Here is a 19,582-nt window from a genome sequence, read left to right on the forward strand (position 1 = left end):
ATTTGGGACACTACCGAGTTACATGATGTAACAGTACAAGTTCTCATATGTCCTGAGTCTTAATTGAACTTGGAAGGCTAGGGCCAAAAAGTTGGCTTTCCTTGCAGCCCTCCTTTTTCTCTAATTTGGTTTGCAAACTTAGGTTGTTAACCAAGAAGACAAGCTTATTGTTATTATCAAACAACTTAGGTTGTTAAGCTTAACCTCACTATCTATCTGAATATCAAACATTTTAAGCATAACATGGAACAGGTATTTTTCATCAAATATTGATACGTTGAACTTTAAGTCCCTGAATGTCTAAATTTTTAAAAGAAAGCTACTAAAGTAAAATAATTTATTCAAATAATTATTTGTGGGCTTGGGAGATAGCTCAGGGGTCTAAGCACCTGCCTGATAAGCACAAGGACCCGGGCTCATCCCTGGTACTGCATGCCATGCTGGCCCCAGAACCCTGGGAGCACTGTGCCAGCCACTGAGACCTGGCATGGTAGTGCACACCTGTAATCTCAGCGCTGGGGAGGCTGAGACAGGAGGGTCACTACCAAGTCCAAGGTGTGTAGTGAGACCCTGTACCAACTAAATACAAGATTAAATAATGATAATTAGTATTGTTATTCTCTGCCATCAAGCCCCTGAAGGCCCTTCCTTTGTGCATACCTATCCCGTTGTCTCTGCTTTTCTGAAGCAGGTCCGGAAGTCTTCATTTGTGAGCGTCTTTAGTTGTGCTGTTGTAGCTGCCTCAGTGTTCTGAGTGGACTCAAAATGTTTGCCTTTCGTGGTCCTTTGGTCTTTGGGGGAGACCCAGAAGCCACGCTGCCAGACCCAGCTAAGAAGGAGGAGGAGGGCGTACCGCCCTGGCTGCCAAGCCTGCCTCTCGGTTTCATGGCGCCTAGCAACAGCTTTGTGCTATTTTTGACCACACCTCAGGAAGCTTCTTGGGAAAGAGGACTTCCAGAACAGCTCAGGATGCGCCGAGCATGAGGGGATGAGTTTGTTTGAAGTGGGGGGAGATGCTTTGAGAGGGGTGCGAGGTGATGTGTCTTTTATTGTAATCCATCTTTGAAATGTGAATATTCACTGCCTATTGCTGCACATCGTGCAATCTAAGTGGCAGCTTATCTAATTCCCTGATTTTGCGCCGCCTGCAGATGCCAGGGAACACTCATCTGTGGTGTCTGCCATGCCAGAGAGGCGTGCTGACATATCCTCAGCTGACCCTCACCACTCCTCAAGGGAGCAGTCACTACTCTCCCTGCTTCACAGAGGAGGGAATAGAGAGGCTGAAGCACATGGCCAAGTCCACACAGCCCTGAGAACAGTGCCCCTGCCCACAGGCTCCAGACCCAAGGGAAGCACCGCTCTGGCTGGATCTCACACATGGCTCCAGATCCCAGACAGAGCTTGGCTTTAGTAGAAACCACTGACAACCTCACTCCTGCAGCAGGCCACCGAGCCTGGGCTCTGCCCTCTTCTCCTCTCTGGTCTCAGGCACTGTTAATCAGAATTAGTCCTGCTCTCCTGCCCCATGCCCCCGTGGCCAGCCACACGTCAGAAGCAATTTCCCTCCAGACAGCAGGTTGCAGGGGCAGAGAGGGCCGAATGGGGCCAAGGGCCTCAGGGCTGAGGTTGCTGGTCTCCAGTCTCTAGTGGAGCAGAAGCTCTTGGTGGCCACAGGGGAGAGGTGGAAGGAGGAGCTGCTATACCTGGACAGTGACCCCAGGTATAGCAAGGGCAGGTAGGCAGCGGCAGGGATCCTGCTCCTGAGCTGAGCTCTCCCAGTGGGGCTTCATGGCCCTCAAGGTACCATACACACACACAATCCTAAGAACCACCACGGCTCTTTTTTCATTTTTTTTTCTTTTTGCACTGAGGGTCGAACCCAGGGCTTTGCATAGCTACATCCCCACCCCATCCCACAGGCTTTGGCTATATTTGCTAAGTGGCTCAGCAGGACTCAAACTTGCACTCTTCCTGCCTCGGTCTAGCAGATGCTAGGATTTCAGGCATTCGCCACCACACAGGCTTGGCCCTTGGCTCTTTGCAGCCATCCAGGCTCAGAATTCCTCGGGCAGGGGCAGAGCGTGGCTTCCTGCGAGGCCACAGAAGCAGTGAGGAGGAGGCTCCCGGAGGATCAGCCCACCAGCAGGGCCCGTGGCACCCCCTGGGCATGGCTTCGCTTTCCTTTCTCCCCTTTCTCTCTCCTCCTAGTCTCCTCCCTTTGGCCATGACAGTAGGGTACAGTAAGACACCTGGCTCTCTAAGGTGTCCCAGGGCCCAGGGGACAGGGTCCTCTGGGAATGGGTGCCACCCACCCCTTTCTGGCTGAGCCCAACTCTGTGTGTGGCTTCCCCTCCACCAGGTGGTGGCGCTGACACTGATGACAGCTGACGGGGCCATTCTGGAGTGCTCTGAGTCCAGCCATCCTGAAGTGTTCCAGGCGGCGCGGGTGCACCTTGGCTGCCTGGGCGTCATCCTCACGGTCACCCTGCAGTGCGTGCCACAGTTCCACCTGCAGGAGAAATCCTTCCCCTCTACCCTGAAAGAGGTACTGGCCTTGCTGGAGTGGGGATGGGGGTAGGAGAGAGGCCTGCACGGGAGGTGAGCCTGAGTGACTGTGCCTGGAGGGTGGTACTCTCAGCTGCTCTGACCTCGAGGACCCAGAGGTGTCACCACATCTGGGAGCTGAGTCTCCAGGACTGGCCTGCTTGGAGGTCCTGTCTCCAAATAGTCACAATCTGAGGAACTGGGGTTGGGAGGTCACATAGGAATTTGAGGGTACAAGTGTAGCTCAGCCCCTGATAGAGGCCCCCATTCTCCAGGCAGTGGTTGGGGACAGCAGGTGCTTCAGAGAGCAGAAGGGTGGAGATGGGTATACAAGAGTAGGGGCAGTTAGACAGCCATGGGCATCAAGGGGAGGGACGTGGGGGCCACAGGTGCAGAGAGTGCAGAGCTGCAGGGAAGGGGGGCCATGGGAGGCCTATGCTGGCCTCCATGACAGGGGCTTCAGTGAGCGCTGGGCAGGCTAAGGGATAAAGGATGTCACCTGCGGGGAAGCGACCCCTCCCCATCAGAAAGTGGTCATGCTCCTGCCTGCAGTTGAAGCCCCTTTTCCTGCCTTCCACTTGAGTGAGAGCTTACTGATTTTCAGGATGAAGATTTTGACCCAGAGATTAAAGGCTTGCTCCTTTTTGCTGCGGATTGACTTTGCCACCAGAGCTGGGCACTGGTCAGTCCTCTGCCACCCGACCAGTCCTCTTGTCTCCTCTGACCCAGCAGAGGTCGCAGTCAAGTCCTGCTTCTCTTTGAGCCTGATCTCAGGCTGCCTCACCCCCTCCAGCATGTGTACCAGCACACACCTGCTCACACATGCACACATATGGGTACATGCATATGCACATGTATGTACACACGCATGCACACACATCCGCTGAACATCCTTCCAGACTGCTGTCTCCAACTCAGGTCAACATGGAGCCTTCTAATTAGACATGACATCCTTGAAAACTCAAAGTGACTTTTAAAGCAATGGCCCACATTCTTTTCAAAGCTTCCAGTTGCTGTGACAGGAAAAATAGCAGTTGCAGTCTCCACCCCAAAAGAAAAAGTAGCGCACCCTTGCACACCGGGATACATACGGGCACACACATGCAGGATCAGAAATGCTCAAAAGGGTGGAGGGAAGAGGTCAGGGAGAGGGGCAGCCTGCGAGCCTGGCCGTGGGCTTCCCGAGGCCCCTTGGCAAGCCAGCGTCCAGGATCCAGCAGAGCTGCCCCTCCTTGTCTCTACCCTGAGGTGAGGCTGTGGCTGGCAGGGCCATTTCCCTCTCTGGAGCAGCCCACAGGCACTCCTTAGCCTTGTGCCCCAGGAGGACATGAGCCAGCTCGATCTTGCCCCTTCCACTCCTCTGTGATCTTGTCACCCTACAAGGAAACACCACATGTGGGTCTTCTGGCCTCTCTGCCCCCTCCAGCTCTTTTCCAACATGTTGGGGGGCACTGTCCTCCCGACCGTCCTGAGATGGATTCCAATCCCCAGGCTGCCAGGCTGCTCCCCCGTTTTGCCAGGGAACACAGTCACCATCACTCCTTCCTCCAGTTGCTGGGCGGTCAGCTCGGGCACGCAGAGATCTTCCCCGAGGCAGCTTTGCTGCCAGCCCTTAAGGCACAAAGCCCTGAGTGGTCCACGTAGCACCGGGTTCAGAAGGACACAAATGCATTCAGAGCCCTCTCTTCTGAGATGTTCTCTGCCCCCCACGCTGTATGGGTGGATCCCATACTGTGCTCCCCGATACTGGCTCTCTTGAAGATGCCTCAACATGATACCGAATGCTGCTCAAAGCCCAGTAAGGAATGGGGTCATTCTCGGACCCTGAAGAATCAGTGCTTTAGGACCACAGTGGGAGGGTGGAGCCACACCCCAAGTTCATGTTTGCAAAGAGCCCCCACTTTCCTCTGTGCCCTTTTATGACCACAGCACTGCCCACTCTGTGGTCTGGTTAATGTGCAGTCAAGCCTATTAGAAGACATGGGGACTTCATAAATCGTTGTTGCCCTCTTGCCTTTATGCCAGCCAAGCCATAACAAGATACGACATGTGCAGGGGTGCCTGCGTCACCACCCCATTCCCTAAGGAGCAGGATCGGTCCTGGTGACACACCAGCTTTGTCATGCTGGAGCTCCCCACTCCCTTGGGTGGACATCTGCTGGAGACTGGCCCAGCCAAAGACTTCAAACCTGCTTGGTCACCACAAGTGTGGTAGCCAGTTCTCAACGGCCAGCTCAATAGCACTGTGACTCTAATTTTGAGGCACAAGCCCCCATAGGATCCTTCATCCCAATAACACACACTGAAGTAGCGACTACTGTGTGGGCAAAGTCTTTTGACAGATAGGAAATTACTGTGTCCTCTACACAGCTTGAGGAAGTGAACATGTAAGTGGGCCATTTTAATGTTCCCATGTTTTAAGACTCATTCTTAGCCATTGGACAATGTTAGGAGAATCTTAAGTATTTTCTTTTGGTGACGCAAAACTGACTAACGGCGAATTTCTCTTGGTCGCTTCTCCACCGTCTTCCTGTAACAATGCAATCTCTCCCCTCCCTCTTGCTGGGCCAGGTCCTTGACAACCTTGACAGCCACTTGAAGAAGTCTGAGTACTTCCGCTTCCTGTGGTTCCCACACAGCGAGAACGTCAGCATCATCTACCAGGACCACACCAACAAGGTAGCCACGGTGATGTGGCCAAACTCGCTCCGCGTCCGGGAGCAGCAGTGCCCGGAGACCAGCGTGCGTCCTCCCTGCCCCACACAGCCATTATCTCCACACCCTGCCGGCTCCCAGTCTGGCTGACACTTGTGTTCCGAGGGTCAATGAGGTGGGAGCGTAGCCGAGTGGGCCAGAGGGCAGAAGGAAGGCGGCCAATGGGCAGCCAGGGTGTCCTAGAGTGGGGACACGTAGGGGTGTGGCCAAGAGAGGTGGGTCGCCTGTGGCTTCTCCTTGCTCCCCCACATGAAGCCGTACCCAGAATACATCTTATCCGATGACAATAGAATGCATACATCAGAAGGCAGCTCAGCCCTGACTCTCGGGGCTGAACTCATGGCAAATTTCCTTTCCCAGCCCCCCTCCTCTTCAGCCAACTGGTTTTGGGACTACGCCTTTGGATTCTACTTACTGGAGCTCCTGCTCTGGGCCAGGTAGGAGTGCAGTAGCCCCTTCCCACTGTCGGCCATGCACATGGAGGAGGCAGTTGGGTTTGCCTCCTGAGGCAGGGCAGTGGTTTGCACCCCAGCTGCACATGTGAGTGGCCTGAGGAGCAGGGTTCATCCTAAGGGCAGTGGAAATCACCAGGAGGGTTTTAAGGAGGGGATGTTTTAGAACAGCCACACAGCTGCTGAATGCAAACGCATTGGAGAAAAGAGGGTGTGACAGGAACCCACCTGATGGAAGGCGGGGGGGGAGATAGGAGAAAGGGAAGAAAGGAGGGAGGGAGGGAAGGAGGGTAAGAGGAAGAGCGGGAGGGAAAGAGGGAGAGATGGAGGGAAGGAAGGAGGGAGGGAAGCAGGAAGGGGAAAGAGGGAGGAAGGGAAGGAAGGGAGAGAGGGAAGAGAGGAAGAGAGGGAGGGAGAGAGGGAGGAAAAGAAGGAGGGAGGATGGAATGGGGGGTTGGATGGATGGATGGGTAGATGGATGGTTCAAAGTTCAGGCCCAAGAATAAAAAAAAAAAAAATAACAGGTAAGTCCAGACATGAATGAAGTGGTTCTCTAGGCTCCTTCAGCAGGGTCTTGCTGGGATAACTCTGTCAGTCACTTTCAAAGCGAGTAGCCCCATGGTACTGGGACTATAGATTTATTCCCCATAGCACATGGCTGAGGGCAGGTAGCACAACCATGCCATAAAAACGGGTGCCACATGGAACACGTGCCCGTGTGGATACTTTCCAGTAGCGAGGGACAAGAAGACAGAGTTCCTTCCCAGAGTTTCGCTTGGTCACTTCCTGGGTGCTGACCTCTCCCTTCCCCTCCGGAGCCTTCCCTACTTGTTCCCAGGCCAACTGAGCAGTCTCTCTCTGGCCCCGCAGTCCTCCCTGCCCCTCGGAGTACGGCTCTCTCTGGGCAGCATCCCAAGGGGATGCCTGAGTGATTCGCCACTGTAGGCAGGTATCTAGCATCTGAGACAGGAGCCCCAGTCCAGGTCACTCACCTCCTGACTAATGGTGACTGGGACCTGCGTGCGGACTTCATTCTCATGCCAGATGGTTCCCCTGGAAGTGCAGAGTCCAGGGACTCTCCGAACCCTCGCAGAGTCATGCAGCCATTCCTTCAGTCAGTGGTAGACTATTTCCACAGCTCCGACAAGAAGCCCTGGAGCCTTAGCAGCACGTGTCACTGTCCTTCCTCTTGCCCTGGAAAACACTACTCTCCTTTCTGTAGAGGTTCCTGTTCCACACATTGCGTGTGGCCGGAATTAGACCACGTGTGATCTCTGCCAGTGGCTTCCTTTGCTTGGCATAATGTTCTTTGCGTTGTAGAGTGTGTCGATCATTTGTTCATTTTTGTGGCCGACTAATATTCCCTTGTGTGGCTGGCCTGTGTTTATTGGTTCTTCAGCAAGTGGACACTTGGATTATTTCTACTTTCTGACAAACCCACATAATGCCGCTGTGACTATTCATGTAGAATTTTGTATTTAGACATATTTTCTCGGTTCTTTGGTTATTTCCTAAGAATAGGATCACTGAGTCATAGGGTAATTTTGTGCTTTTGGGGGAACTGACAGTTTTACAGAAGGGCTATACCAATTTACACCTCCATTAACATTTTATTAAGTTTCAAATTTTTCCTCATCCAAACAAAATTTGTCATTATCCGTCTTTTCCATTTAAGCCATCCTAGAAAGTTTGAAGTAGTGTGTGGTGGTTTCCAGTAGAAGTTCCCTGATGACTAATGATGTTGAGCATTTTTCAAGTTCTTAGAGCCATTTGTGTATCTTCTTTGAACAAATGTCTATGCAGATTTTTTCCACTTTTATTTATCTGCTTTTCACAGTACTTGGGGTTGAACACAAGGTCATCACACTAAGCTGTCTCCCCAGCCCTTTTTGTTTCTTGGCTTAAGCCTGTGACAAGACCTAGCTAAATTGTCAGGCTGGTTTAAATTTTAATCCTTCCGGCTCTGCCTCCCTGTCTCAGTTATTCTTCTCTTGTTGCTGGAACAAATACCCGACACCCAGAATGAAGGAAGGAAAGGTTTACTTAGCTCACAGCTACTGGAGGTGTCAGTCCATACTCAGCTGGCTCAAGGCAGAGCGGCACATGGCAGAGGGCAGCCTTTCATGGAGGCGGCAAAGAGCAAGAGCTCAAGGGAGGGGCAGCAGCAGCAATGGCTGCAGAGCGAGTCTGTCTTCCTTAAGGTGCATTCAGGCTGTCTGCCCCAGGCCAGGTGAGGCACTCACACCCATAATCCCAGCAGCACTCACACCCATAATCTCAGCAGCACTCACACCCATAATCCCAGCAGCACTCACACCCATAATCCCAGTGGATCATGAGTTAGTTACAAACTCTACAAGTCTGCCCCATGACTGCATGAGGCTTTGGGGGGACAACTAGACACAAACCATAACACTCCCAGAGTGCTGGTATTACAGGTGTGTGTCATCACACCTGGGCTTGCCCCATTTTTAAAATTTACACATTAGATTATGTGACTTTTTATTGCTGAATGGAAATAGTTCTCATTCTCGAGAGCAGTCCCTTATCAGATCGATAATTTGCAAATATTTTCTCCCACTCTGTGATCCATCTCTTTACTAACTTTGGTCAAGTCCAATTTATCCTTTTTTTATGCGCACACTTTGTGCTTCACTTTTAAACACCCTGTGCTTAAAAAAATCACAAAGACTTTTTCCTGAGAGTTTTATAGTTTACAGTTTTAGCTCTTTTGTTTTTATCACTGCATACATTTTGAGGGAGAAGTCCAGCCTCCTTCTTTTGCTTATAATGGCCAGTTCTTTCAACACTATCTGATGAAAAGGCTATTCTTTCCCCATTAAATTGTCATTATGTTTTTGTTAAAAATCAGTTGACCAAAATGTATTTCTAGACTCCTGATCTATTCCACTGATCGGAGTCAGTCTTGAACCCTGTACTACATTGTCTCGATTCCTGTAGCTTCACAGTAAGTTCTGATATCAGGAAGTACGAGTGGGTCTTACCCCACACCCTCTTCCATCCCATCCTCTGGCTCTGCCAGCCTGAGAACAAACTCGGCCTTTCCTCCTGGGGTCCTTCTTCCTCTGAGCCTCTCCCTTGTCGACTAAGTGCGCTCTTCTTTAGCTCCCCTCAGACAGCTCCAACACCCAGCTCTGTGGAGCCCGCGAATGATTTACTTCTCTCTGCATTCCTGTCCTTTTTGGCAAAACTCAAAGTCACTCACTGCGTGGCTGTTCCAGGTCAGTGGTGGTCTTGGATTTAGTGCTGCTGCTTGGCCCCCGTGAACTGAACCCAAGTGTCCACTGATCTTTTTCTTACGGATCCAACTAATCGGCTTCTGTCAATGATAACTCACTTTATACTTTCTGACAAGACGCGGCTGCCACAGCCTCACCTAGAAGCCTGATCTAAAGCATGCTCCGGGGCTTCTTTAGGCTGCCAGCTTGAAGGCAAATGGGGGCCGGAGGGAACAGGTCAAAGGACCAGGGTCGGGCTCTGGTCCTCGGCAGCTGCTCTAGAGCTCCCCTCCTTCTCCCCTCTGCAACCTGACTCTGCCAGCTCAACACCCTGCAAAACGGGGAGCCTGTGAGACCAGTGGCCAGGAGCCGTCACCGGTCCTTCTCGCCCCTGTGTGCCAGCTCAGGTTGCAGGCGCCCGTTCCTTCTCCCACGCCTCTCTGGAGAGCAGCAGCCACCCTCAGCCTGCAAGGGTGGCAGTTCTCTGAGCACTTATTGTCTCCCAAGCACACTGCGGGGTGCTCCATATGTGTGGCCCCTTGTAGTCCTTGTGACATCCCTAGAAGGCGATACTTAATCCTTGAATCACAGTTGAGCGCGGTGATGGGCTCTTGGGATGGGTTCCAGGCCTTGCTGGTTCCCACAGAAGCCCAGGCTCGCTGTAACACTTTCTCCCAGGACACACTGCCTGTCAGATACTGCTTTCATAGCAGTTCTGGGTCCAGGCTGGGTCTGGGTCCAGGAATTGAGGCAGTTCAGCCCATTTTCTTCCATGGATTGGCCTGTCCTTGGGATAGGAGTGCTACGGGTGGCATCAGGGGGTCCCCATGCAGGACTGGTTTCCAAACCATGATGAATGACTTGCCTGGGAGGTGTCAGGAACTGAAACGCAGCCCCTTATCAGCTCTGTAGGGTACAGGCCAGGATCAGCCAGCGTGCCCAGCATAGAGGCCACAGCTCCATCCAGGTGACAGCCCGGAGGAGAAGGTGGCTTCCCTCCAGCCACAGCTTCCACCCCCGCAGCGGCACAGATTCAAGTGTGTGTGTTGGCTCCTGGGCCCAGGCCACACGCAAATAAATAGGGCTCTACATCTCGTGCACCACACCCAGGCCACAGCCAGAAGTGCCAGGAAACCGCTGGGCTCGGCCCATGTGCTACCTGGCTGTCTGGGGCCCAGACACCTCCTGGCAGGGAGAACACTGGCTCCATGGTGTGTCCAGAGTGAGCATGTGTGTGAATGTGTGAGTGTATGTGTGCATGCATACGTGTGTGAGCATGTGAGTGTGAGTGTGTGTGTGTGTGCGTGTGCATGCATACGTGCGTGTGTGCATGCGTGTGTAAAGATCGGGCAGACTATCATGTAAATGTATTTCCTAAAGCAAAAAGCCAGGTAACAGTTCCCACCTGGCCCCTAGTTGCGCAGAGCTCTCCCTGGGCAACTCCAGCATCATTTAGGGGCACCAGAGCGCAGGCCCAGAGACCCCATGGCAGTCTCTGGCTCCCACTGGCCACCTAACCCCTACAGCAATCCATGCAGCCCGGGGCTTAGGAGGGTGCACACCACGGTCTCTGGGGAAATCCACCAGGCAACGACCTGCTGACATGACACTCACCCTCGGTCCTAGCGGGCTGCTAAGATTCTGGGACAAAGACACTTGTTAGAGGGTGGCTGGAGGTGACAAAACTCCCAAAGCAATGTCAATAACCACTAATGGGTGTGTGTGTGTGTCAGAATAAAATCTCAGTGCCCCGACGTAGAGTGCCACATGGCTAGAGCAAGAAGGACGTGGGGCCACACTGGTGCCACCCACAGGGATGTCCAAGACCTAGATAAGTGACAAGGCCACCTACATGTGGAGAGCAAGGCTCTGGTTGGGAAAGGCCTCTTCGCCATCCCTGGGATACAGCAGGCATGTGACGGATGCTGGTGTCACGATCGCGCCCCTGTCCCTCCTCGCCTATCCCCACAGCACCTTCCTGCCGTGCCTCGTGGGCTGGATCAACCGCTTCTTCTTCTGGCTGCTGTTCAACCGCAAGAAGGAGAACAGTGATGTCAGCCACAAGATCTTCACCTACGAGTGCCGCTTCAAGCAGCATGTCCAGGACTGGGCCATCCCCAGGTAGGGTCTTTTGGGACGGCCACAGAGGAGGGCTCCGTGAGCGCCGTGGGGAAGGTCCCAGAGGCCCTTCCTGCCCTGAGGTCCAGATCGCATGCCCTGCACCGAGCACAGGGAGAAGACCAAGGAGGCCCTGCTGGAGCTGAAGAGCGCGCTGGAAGCCAGCCCCAAGGTGGTGGCTCACTACCCCGTGGAGGTGCGCTTCACCCGGGGGGATGACATCCTACTAAGCCCCTGCTTCCAGAGGGACAGCTGCTACATGAACATCATCATGTACAGGTGACAGGCTCCCTTCGTGGCAGGGGAAACACCCTGGCCTGCCTCCCTGGGAGTTAGAAAGCACCCTCTCCTTCCCATCTCTGATGCCACTTCCTCCAGGGACTTGCTGGTCCTGGCAGCAGGAGGCCAGCCTGTGTCTTCCTCCACCCCTCACTCCCTCTCTTTCTCAGCAGTGCTAGGACTGAACCCAAGGCCTCATGCTGACCTTTCCCAAGACAGGTTCTCTCTAAGTCACCCAGAGTGGGCTCAAACTCGAGGTCCTCCTGCCTCAGCCTGCAAGGGCGCTGGGTTCAGATGTGTATCACCACACCCAGCAACATTTCCACTTAGAGATTCACGTCATACCTCAGGTCTAGTCTATGTTATGCTAATATGACTTTAATATTATTTGTGACTTTATTCATTAGGAATAGCTACTATTTAGGAAGCAAATATTGTGGAATGACAATAGTGTATTCTTATCTCTTGGGTCCATGCCGGTCAGTGACTGAGGTGGGGAAGGGCTCCCAGGCTGGAGTGTGTTCAGCAGTAGAGTCCCCTCCCTGTGCCAGGGCCTGCTGCACACCCAGGCCGCATACTGCATAGCAGTCCCACTGTAGGCAGCAGGGACAGTGGCAGGTGTCTCCGTACCCCGACATCATAACACAGGAAGGCGCAGGAGAGGCACTAGGCCATGGGGACTCCTCAGCTCCATTCTGTTACAGACCCGTACTCCCACCCACAGTCTTTCAGATTCTCACTGAAGATACCTGAGGGGGTGCACGTTTTTAGACCCCTTAGGGGTGAGCAAAAGCCACAGGTGCTGCTGGCTGCTGGCTGCATCCTGTGGCAGACCTGGCCGTGGCTTCCCCTGCCAGGAGGAGTGCTGGGCAGCATAGAGAAGGTGCCCCGCAGGGTGGGCAGATCCTTGTGCAGGGCTCACCTCCTCCTGCCTCCCCCATGCCCAGGCCCTATGGCAAGGACGTGCCCCGGCTTGACTACTGGCTGGCCTATGAGACCATCATGAAGAAGTTCGAGGGCAGACCCCACTGGGCCAAGGTAGGGCTGTAGGCATCTGCAGAGCACCCCCAGGGAGGGTGGGGCTCAGCCTCCCACTCTCAGACCTGCTTCCTCATCCTTCCCCTCGATGCCCTCAGCTCTAGGTGACTGCCAGGCCCCACGCTGTCCAAAGAAATGTGTCATCTGTCCCTTCATTTGACTCTCTTAGGAAGCCCATGAGCAGGATTAGCTGGCATCTGTGAGCCCATTTAGCAGATAGGAAAGTGAGGACTCTCTGCTGTGGTGGCACTGGAAACCCCCACCCCCCACCCATGTCACACTGTAATAGGAGTGGTGGGCCCAGTGCTGCTGTTTAACGCCTTCCTACTGCACTTTCTAAAACACCCCCCTTCTTTTGGGGGAGTGAGAGTGTCGATATGTAGTCTAGGCTGGTGATCCTTTGCCTCAGCTTCCTGAGTGCTGGGATTCTACATGTGCACCCCACACTCTGCTCTTCTGGGCTCTCTTATGGTGCAAGCATGTATGTGTCTCCAGGGATGGATGTCACCAGGCAGGCTTGGGGACTCGGCCCTGCTGACCTGCTGACTCCAGGCACAAGGCCCATGGTCTCTGATCGCTTCTGCAGGCCCACAACTGCACCCGAAAGGACTTTGAGAAAATGTATCCTGCCTTTCCCAAGTTCTGTGCCATCCGTGAAAAGCTGGACCCCACCGGAATGTTCCTGAATTCCTACCTGGAGAAAGTGTTCTACTGAGGCGGGAGGGTACACAAGCAAGGCCCACCTTCTTGAGGGGAGGTCCAAGAGGCAGGCATCCATCCCCTCCTGACTCCATGGCGTGAGCCGGGCTCGGGTCAGGGCTGTCCTCCCCTCCCTCCATCCGCCCAGCACCCATAGCAGGCAGGGACATCGCACCCAAGCCCCCAAAGATGTCCCCGTGCCTTTGCCTCCCTTTTCTGCACCTCCGGCCACCATGCTCAGTTCTCCAGGAGGAAAGGTAGCCCTAATGTGTGCTGTTTGTCTAGCAGGTCAGGAACCCCATTACTCCCAGGTTCTGTCTATTAGCAAGGTATAGAAGTGAACGTCCCCAGGGCTGCGGCTTCCAGCATTCCCTCTCCAGTCCTCTACAGGACGTGGCCCTTGGAGATGTTTGGGTGCAGCTGTGGTGTGACCCCTGCCTGATGTCCTTCACCCATGAGGGTCATGGGAAATGACCTGTTCCCCAAAGGAAGGACAGCAACATGTTAGAGACAGATCTATGTACACGTTCATAGCCGCATTCTTCACAGTACCAAACTGTGGCCCACACATGCACATCACTCAGCCTTAAAAATGAAGAGAATCAGAACCCATCCTGCAGGATGGATGAACCCTTACAGCACTGGGCTGAGTACAACAAGCCAGTCATAAAGAACAAACATCTTATGAGTGTGTTTAAATGGGCTGCCTAGAGCACTCAGGTTCATGGGGACAAATAGGATGGGGGTCCCACGAGTGGGGGATGGGAGCAACGGGGGTTAGTGTCTGATGGGTGCAGAGGGTTGCCTGGGAAGAGGAGAGAGTCCTGGGAACGGGTGGTGGTGGTGGCGGCTGCGCAGCAGGATGAAGATCCTGTATGTCATTGAATTGCATACTCTGTGTTTTTACCTCAATAAAATAATGAAAATTCCATTCTCAGAGAACCAAAATATACACAGAATGTTAACAGCATAAGAGAGAATGCAACATGGCCAGAGAAGTGGGGTGGCTGTCATTGCCTGTGTGCGCACCCTCAGAGTGTGCTCTGTGAATGGGCCCCGCCCACAGCCGTGAAAGCAGAGCCTCCTCCCCCTCCTCCTCCTCTTCCCCCTCCCCCTCCCCTCCTCCTCCTTCTCCTCCTTCTCCCCCTCCTCCTCCTCCCTCTCCTCCCCCTCCTCCTCTTCCTCCTCTTCTTCTTCCTTCTCCTCCTCCACACCCAAGAAGCTATGGGAGCTCAAAGGACAATGCAAAAGGACAATGCACTGCCTTATGACCCAAGATTATCAAGAATTTCCAGAGGATTTCATCAGAGTACTAAGCAAAGCACAGGGCCCTTCTGAGTGCAGCACAGGGTGACACTTACAAGGCCAGCCCTGTGCGGAAGGGCACGTCACTTTCATGTACTGACCTGCGCGAGTGCAGTACCAAGTTATTTAATCAAGCACTTGTCTGTCCATGTGTCGCTACCGAGGCATCTTGCAGATGAGGCTAACCTCAATAATCAGTTGCCTTTTAAGCAAAGCAAATTACTCTCAGTATTGTGGGTGGGTCTCATGCAATCAATTGATAGGTCTTAAAAACAAAAATGGAAGGTTCTAGAAGAAGAAAAAACAATTTGGCCTCCAGACCAAACACAAGCCCGAGTTTCCAGCCTTCAGTACGCAGTTAGGCCGTGCGAAGTCACTTGTGCCCCTACTGCAGACAGCTCTCTGCATGTAGATGTGGACTCCAGCTGTTGCCCTGGAGGGCTTTGACTGATATGTAAGGAAAGGACCGGCTTGGTGGAGTCAGTGTAAGAAAGCACAGCAGGCCAGGCCTCCAGGCTCGAGGCTCGGCCAAGTGCAGTCCCCTCCCGTGCCACAGACAGGGAAACAGAGGCTCGGCGCTGAGGGAGTCCGCCCAGCATCACGCCGCAAGCTGGCTGGGAAAGGCGGAGTCTTCAGACTTTTTAGCCAAGGCACGCCCTCCACCCTGTATTTAGATCAGTGACATTTTCTTTTTAAATTCTATGAATTTTGCTTTCTATTGTCTTCTGTATTGTGCTTTGATTTTTTTTTTTTATGTAGTGTTTCGTTTCCCAATCCTTTACATGACATTTCTTTTTTTAAAAATGTATTTTTGTACAGGGTCTACAGGGTGTCACTATGTAGATCGGACTCATAGTGATCCTCCTGTTTTCAGCCTCCCAAACGCTGGGATTACAAGTGCACACCACCACGCCCAGTCTCAGTCGCTATCTCAGCCTGTCCCAGGGGAGCGGGGCTGGCACGGCAAGCCGGGGATCAAGCCCCCGCTGCTGCGCTCTGCCTAGGCAAGTGCTTTAGTCCGCTAAGCTATCTGGCTGGCTCATACACGACATTTCTGCTGCTGGGCAGAGGGCTGTGCCTGCTCTGCAGTGTTCTGACACCCCACATCTACCCCAGTAAGGGACACAGCACAGTGATCTGAAACCTCCCGTCTGAATCCAGCCGAAGGCCTTACAAAGGCACGGCAGATAAGGAATGCCCTGCCTTTTAATGAACCTAATGTATCCTCTCTCTGATGGGGGTCTTCTCTGGTACCTGAAGGTCACCTTTGTAGAGTTCTCCTTGCAGAGTCCCTTTGACACCAAGAGTTGCCGCCTGAGCGTGTAAGGAGGGCTCCCGAGGGCGCTGCTGGTCTGCACACATTCTTTCGCCTTCTCTGCTTCTGTTAGGTCACTTCTAGCCAGGATCCTCCTATCTTTGGCTGAGATTAAGGCGTTTGGGTCCAACTCCGCCCCCTGGTGACCAACATGCTAATCTCAGGCCGGAAATGCCAGCAGCCTCCAAGAATTTGAGAAAGGTGAGAGGCTGAGGACAGTGCCCCCCTGACCCTCTGACCAGCGTGAGACTAACCTGTAACACAGAATCGGGGCTGGCAGGCCACGAGTGGCTCTGGAAGCTAGATTAGGTCTGAGAGATCTCCAGCCAAAAGGAAATGAGCAAATGTTGCCGACCGCGGGCAGCTTCTCCCCTCCAGAGAGCCACTGCAACCCCACGTTCCTCAGGCGTGGCTGTCACATCGTGAGCTCCAGATTTTAAGCCATAAAGGGCAGGGGAGCTTCCTGCGCATGATCAAAGACATAGCTCAGCAGAAGGAATCCTGCTCTGGTCACTCCATGGCAGCCACTATCAGCCCCTGGTAGGAGTTCAAGGCGCCCCGGCGGCATCTGTCTGAGCCCAGCTGTGGTGCACAGGAGGAAACCAAGCTCCAACTCTGGCCTGACTCCCTCACGGTCAGCCTGTCACAGACAGCAAAGGGACAGGAGTGTGGGCAGAAGGGAGAACCCGCGGGAGGCACCACGGGTCTGCAAGGAAGAGTTTTCCACGCTGCAGTTGGTTTCGAGTGTAGGAGGAATGTGCCCAAGTCCTGGGAGGCAGGTGCCACTCTGAGGTCTCTGGGTGCTAAAATAAGGCCAAAGGCAGGCGCTGGGTGAAGAATGGTGGAAGCTGGAGGAATTGCTGGGCACCCCAATTCCAAGGGGCAGGAGTGGGTCCCATGAGCTAAGCCAGGCGGTGTCCGCTTCTGCACAGGGCAGGGCCTTTTGGAGGTCAAGAGAGGCCCTGACGTTTCCAAACATTTCAAAACAGAGCTACAGAAAGTTTCATCAGCTTTCTATTTCCGACAGTTTACACGCACAGGCTGCCTTTGCCCACCCACAGTGAGGCGCCCTTGTGCAGGGTTCCAGCCAACTGCAGCAGCATCCTGTTCTGAAAGGGATCCCTCCCGTCCTCCAGGGACATGGGCTGGTGACGGACAGAGGTGCAGGATTGGAAGACAATCTGTGCTTTTGCTAGTGTCAGCCCCACCCCTGTGGCTGCATGTACCTGACCTCACTGGCAAAGATGTCAACTTCCTGCTGAATGTGAGGCTGGAGTTAGTGGCCTGCCTGTCACCCCACCCTCAGAAGAGCCTTAGGGTGAGTGCTGGCATGCACCAGATTGGGCACCCGAGGGCCTGGGGACAAAGAGGAGGTTGTGAAATAAGGTCTGGCATGAGTTGAAGGTCACAGTCTTTGTTCCCCGGGTGCCGGTAGTCACAGGAGAAAAGGCAGGCAGACCATGGCACTGCACGCTGGCCCCACAGCTTGGGGAGGAGCAGAGCTGGCTGGGGGCCACTGCCGGCCCTGCAGTGAGTGTTCACAGGCATGGGGACAGGGACACAGGCAGCTCTACACACACTCTGGCATTGTATGGAGGGGACTTGGATCAGACATTAACCAGCTCGGCCTTCAAACAGGGCCAGGCAACAAACAGAGGGTTCATGATTAACCGCCACCATGTGCTCCACATCCGAGGCCCATCTTTCGCCATATCGCACTGGGGGATTTGCTAATCTCCCGTTCTGTTCCTGAACTCTGAAGACCTGGACCTCTTTGAATCACCTCTTGAGCTATTTTACACACCCTGGATTTTCCAGGCTCTTCTGTTGCAACTGGAAAATCCCTGGAAGTGTGTAGGACCCTGATGTGGAAAGTCCCAGCAGCTAAGTGGCAGCAGCTAGCACCCCCTTCCCCAAATCGGGTTTGGGTTCACTGACTTTCTGCAAATCAGTAGTCCCTGTCACTCCAGCAGCTTGGCTCACAGTGGCTTTCTGGGTCTCTCTGTATTTCCGGTCAACAGGACAGTCTGTGTGCTTCAGAAGTTCTATCTCACTTCCCAAGCAAAGCCCTTCCCCCTGCCCCTCAGAGCCTGGCTTCTCCGTCTCCCAGCGCTGCCTCACGAGTGGTGCTCTGCACACGAGGGAAGCTCCTGGCTCTCATCCTTCCCTGCTCCCTGCTACCTCCCAGCAAGGGACAGGCAGCTCCAAGGTCACTGTATGGGACCCATGGATCCAGAGGAACTGGGGTGAGGTGTCCCCATATCCTGGCCTCTGAGGCAGCCACTGCTTTGCAGTGGGGGAAAAGCCTTGAGGGTGATCGCCGGAACCTAGTGGGATTACAGGACTCTGGTCGTCCACAGTTGGTATTTGTGCAGTGCTGTGGGTCACACACTTCCCAGGGCAACACCAGACGTCGTATCTGAGTACAGGATTCTGGCGGATGGCAGTCAGGTGTCAACAAAGGGCCTAGAGCCCGGCTGCCAGACCCTTCTCTTCCCAGACCATCAAGCTCTGCTCCCACTTTGTTCCAAGAATCCGAGCCCCAGAAGCCAAGGACCAACTCCACCCGCCCAGAATCAGCCATGTCGCATCCCAGTGCCTTCCCGAGCTCACAGCCTGCCGATAGTGCCGCAGGATGGAACCTCTGTTGGGGGTGGAATGTCACACACAGGCCCTCCCACACAGGCCACTGTGCAAAGGAAGAACAGAGGTGACCAGGAGGAGCCCCAGGGAACCTCGAGTTCTCCGCTAGGGCTCTGCCTTTTGGGAAGCCAGCAGATGAGACTTTAAGTGGGTGCTCTAAAAAAATTCCCAACTGTGGCTGCCAAGCCCAGCAACCCTACAATGAAAAAGGATCTTGAGGTCATACTACTAAATGAAAAAAACCAGAAACAGGTTAAATATTGCCTGGTGTCTCTAATGTGAGAGACACCAAGTATAAAAAACTTATAAAGCAAAATAAAGAGGGATGGTAGGGAACGTAGATAAGCTCTGTGGAAATGGAGCGGTGGGGTGGAGAAGGCAAAAATAATCAAGATGCAATATGTACCAATTCGTCGACGAGTGTGATCACTGTGTATTGCAAATAGGTACTAATAAAAATAAATTTAAAAATTTAAATCTCAGTCATATTATATGACATTAATATTTACAATTACAGTCACTTAAATCCCCTCTGACCTCATAGTGCTATTTTTTTTAAACCAGGGGTCAAACTCAGGTCCTTGCCAGGCAGGTGCTTATGTTGCTGAGCTATCTCCCCAGCCCCAAGCCTAATTATTATACTCCATTAAGTGAGTAATTATACTCCATTAAGTAACTCACACAGGCTCTTTACTCTTACGTGTCTGGGTAGCAATCCTCCATACTAAGTATGAGTTGGATCTTAAAAGCTTGATTCCCGGTGTGGCTGAGGTGTTACTGTATCTTAAAAGAGAAAAGGATCAGTGGCCTATACATGTTCTAAGCCATGAATGGACAAGTAGATTTTGCCACCAACCTGGGATGTATCCAGATGGGTACCCTCCCCCATCTACAGTGTATTTGCTGGTCAACAGTCTACATTTAGAGAATGTTAGTAAAGTGACAAGTTTATGCAGTTGGACTGAGTTTGTATCTTAGTTAGCTGAGGCCACCTGCTGGCAACTTCTGGTACTGCAATTCCACAATGTTGGGCCTGAACCAAGAACTCATCCTCACCCAGAGCCACCTGGATAGACAATAAATGCCTGTGGCCCAGGCAAAGAGAGGAAGAGGGTGCGGAGGGACAGAGGACAGAGGGAGTCACAGCTAGGGGAGCGCCCGGAAAATTGGGTCTTTTGGAGACTACAGTTTCCATAAAGACAGTACCAGTTCTATGTTAGCGTACTGAGGAT

General features: G+C 53.2%; 1 protein-coding gene across 2 annotated transcripts in view; it reads left to right on the plus strand.

Annotated features, from left to right (window-relative positions):
- The window catches only part of LOC101586622 (L-gulonolactone oxidase), a 21,483-nt gene extending 7,465 nt beyond the window's left edge, over window positions 1–14,018 (plus strand). For both annotated transcript variants that reach the window (XM_012514634.2, XM_023714704.1), the window contains 7 exons: window positions 2,363–2,548; window positions 5,119–5,226; window positions 5,623–5,699; window positions 10,925–11,074; window positions 11,186–11,350; window positions 12,298–12,388; window positions 12,975–14,018. In XM_012514634.2, the coding sequence (XP_012370088.2) occupies window positions 2,363–2,548; window positions 5,119–5,226; window positions 5,623–5,699; window positions 10,925–11,074; window positions 11,186–11,350; window positions 12,298–12,388; window positions 12,975–13,103 (906 nt within the window). In that variant the 3' untranslated portion in view covers window positions 13,104–14,018. The remainder of the gene's footprint in view (window positions 1–2,362; window positions 2,549–5,118; window positions 5,227–5,622; window positions 5,700–10,924; window positions 11,075–11,185; window positions 11,351–12,297; window positions 12,389–12,974) is intronic.
- Window positions 14,019–19,582: the final 5,564 nt, after the last annotated feature.

This window comes from Octodon degus, unplaced genomic scaffold (genome assembly GCF_000260255.1).
Source record: "Octodon degus isolate 3935 unplaced genomic scaffold, OctDeg1.0 scaffold00036, whole genome shotgun sequence".
Classification (NCBI taxonomy): domain Eukaryota; kingdom Metazoa; phylum Chordata; class Mammalia; order Rodentia; family Octodontidae; genus Octodon; species Octodon degus.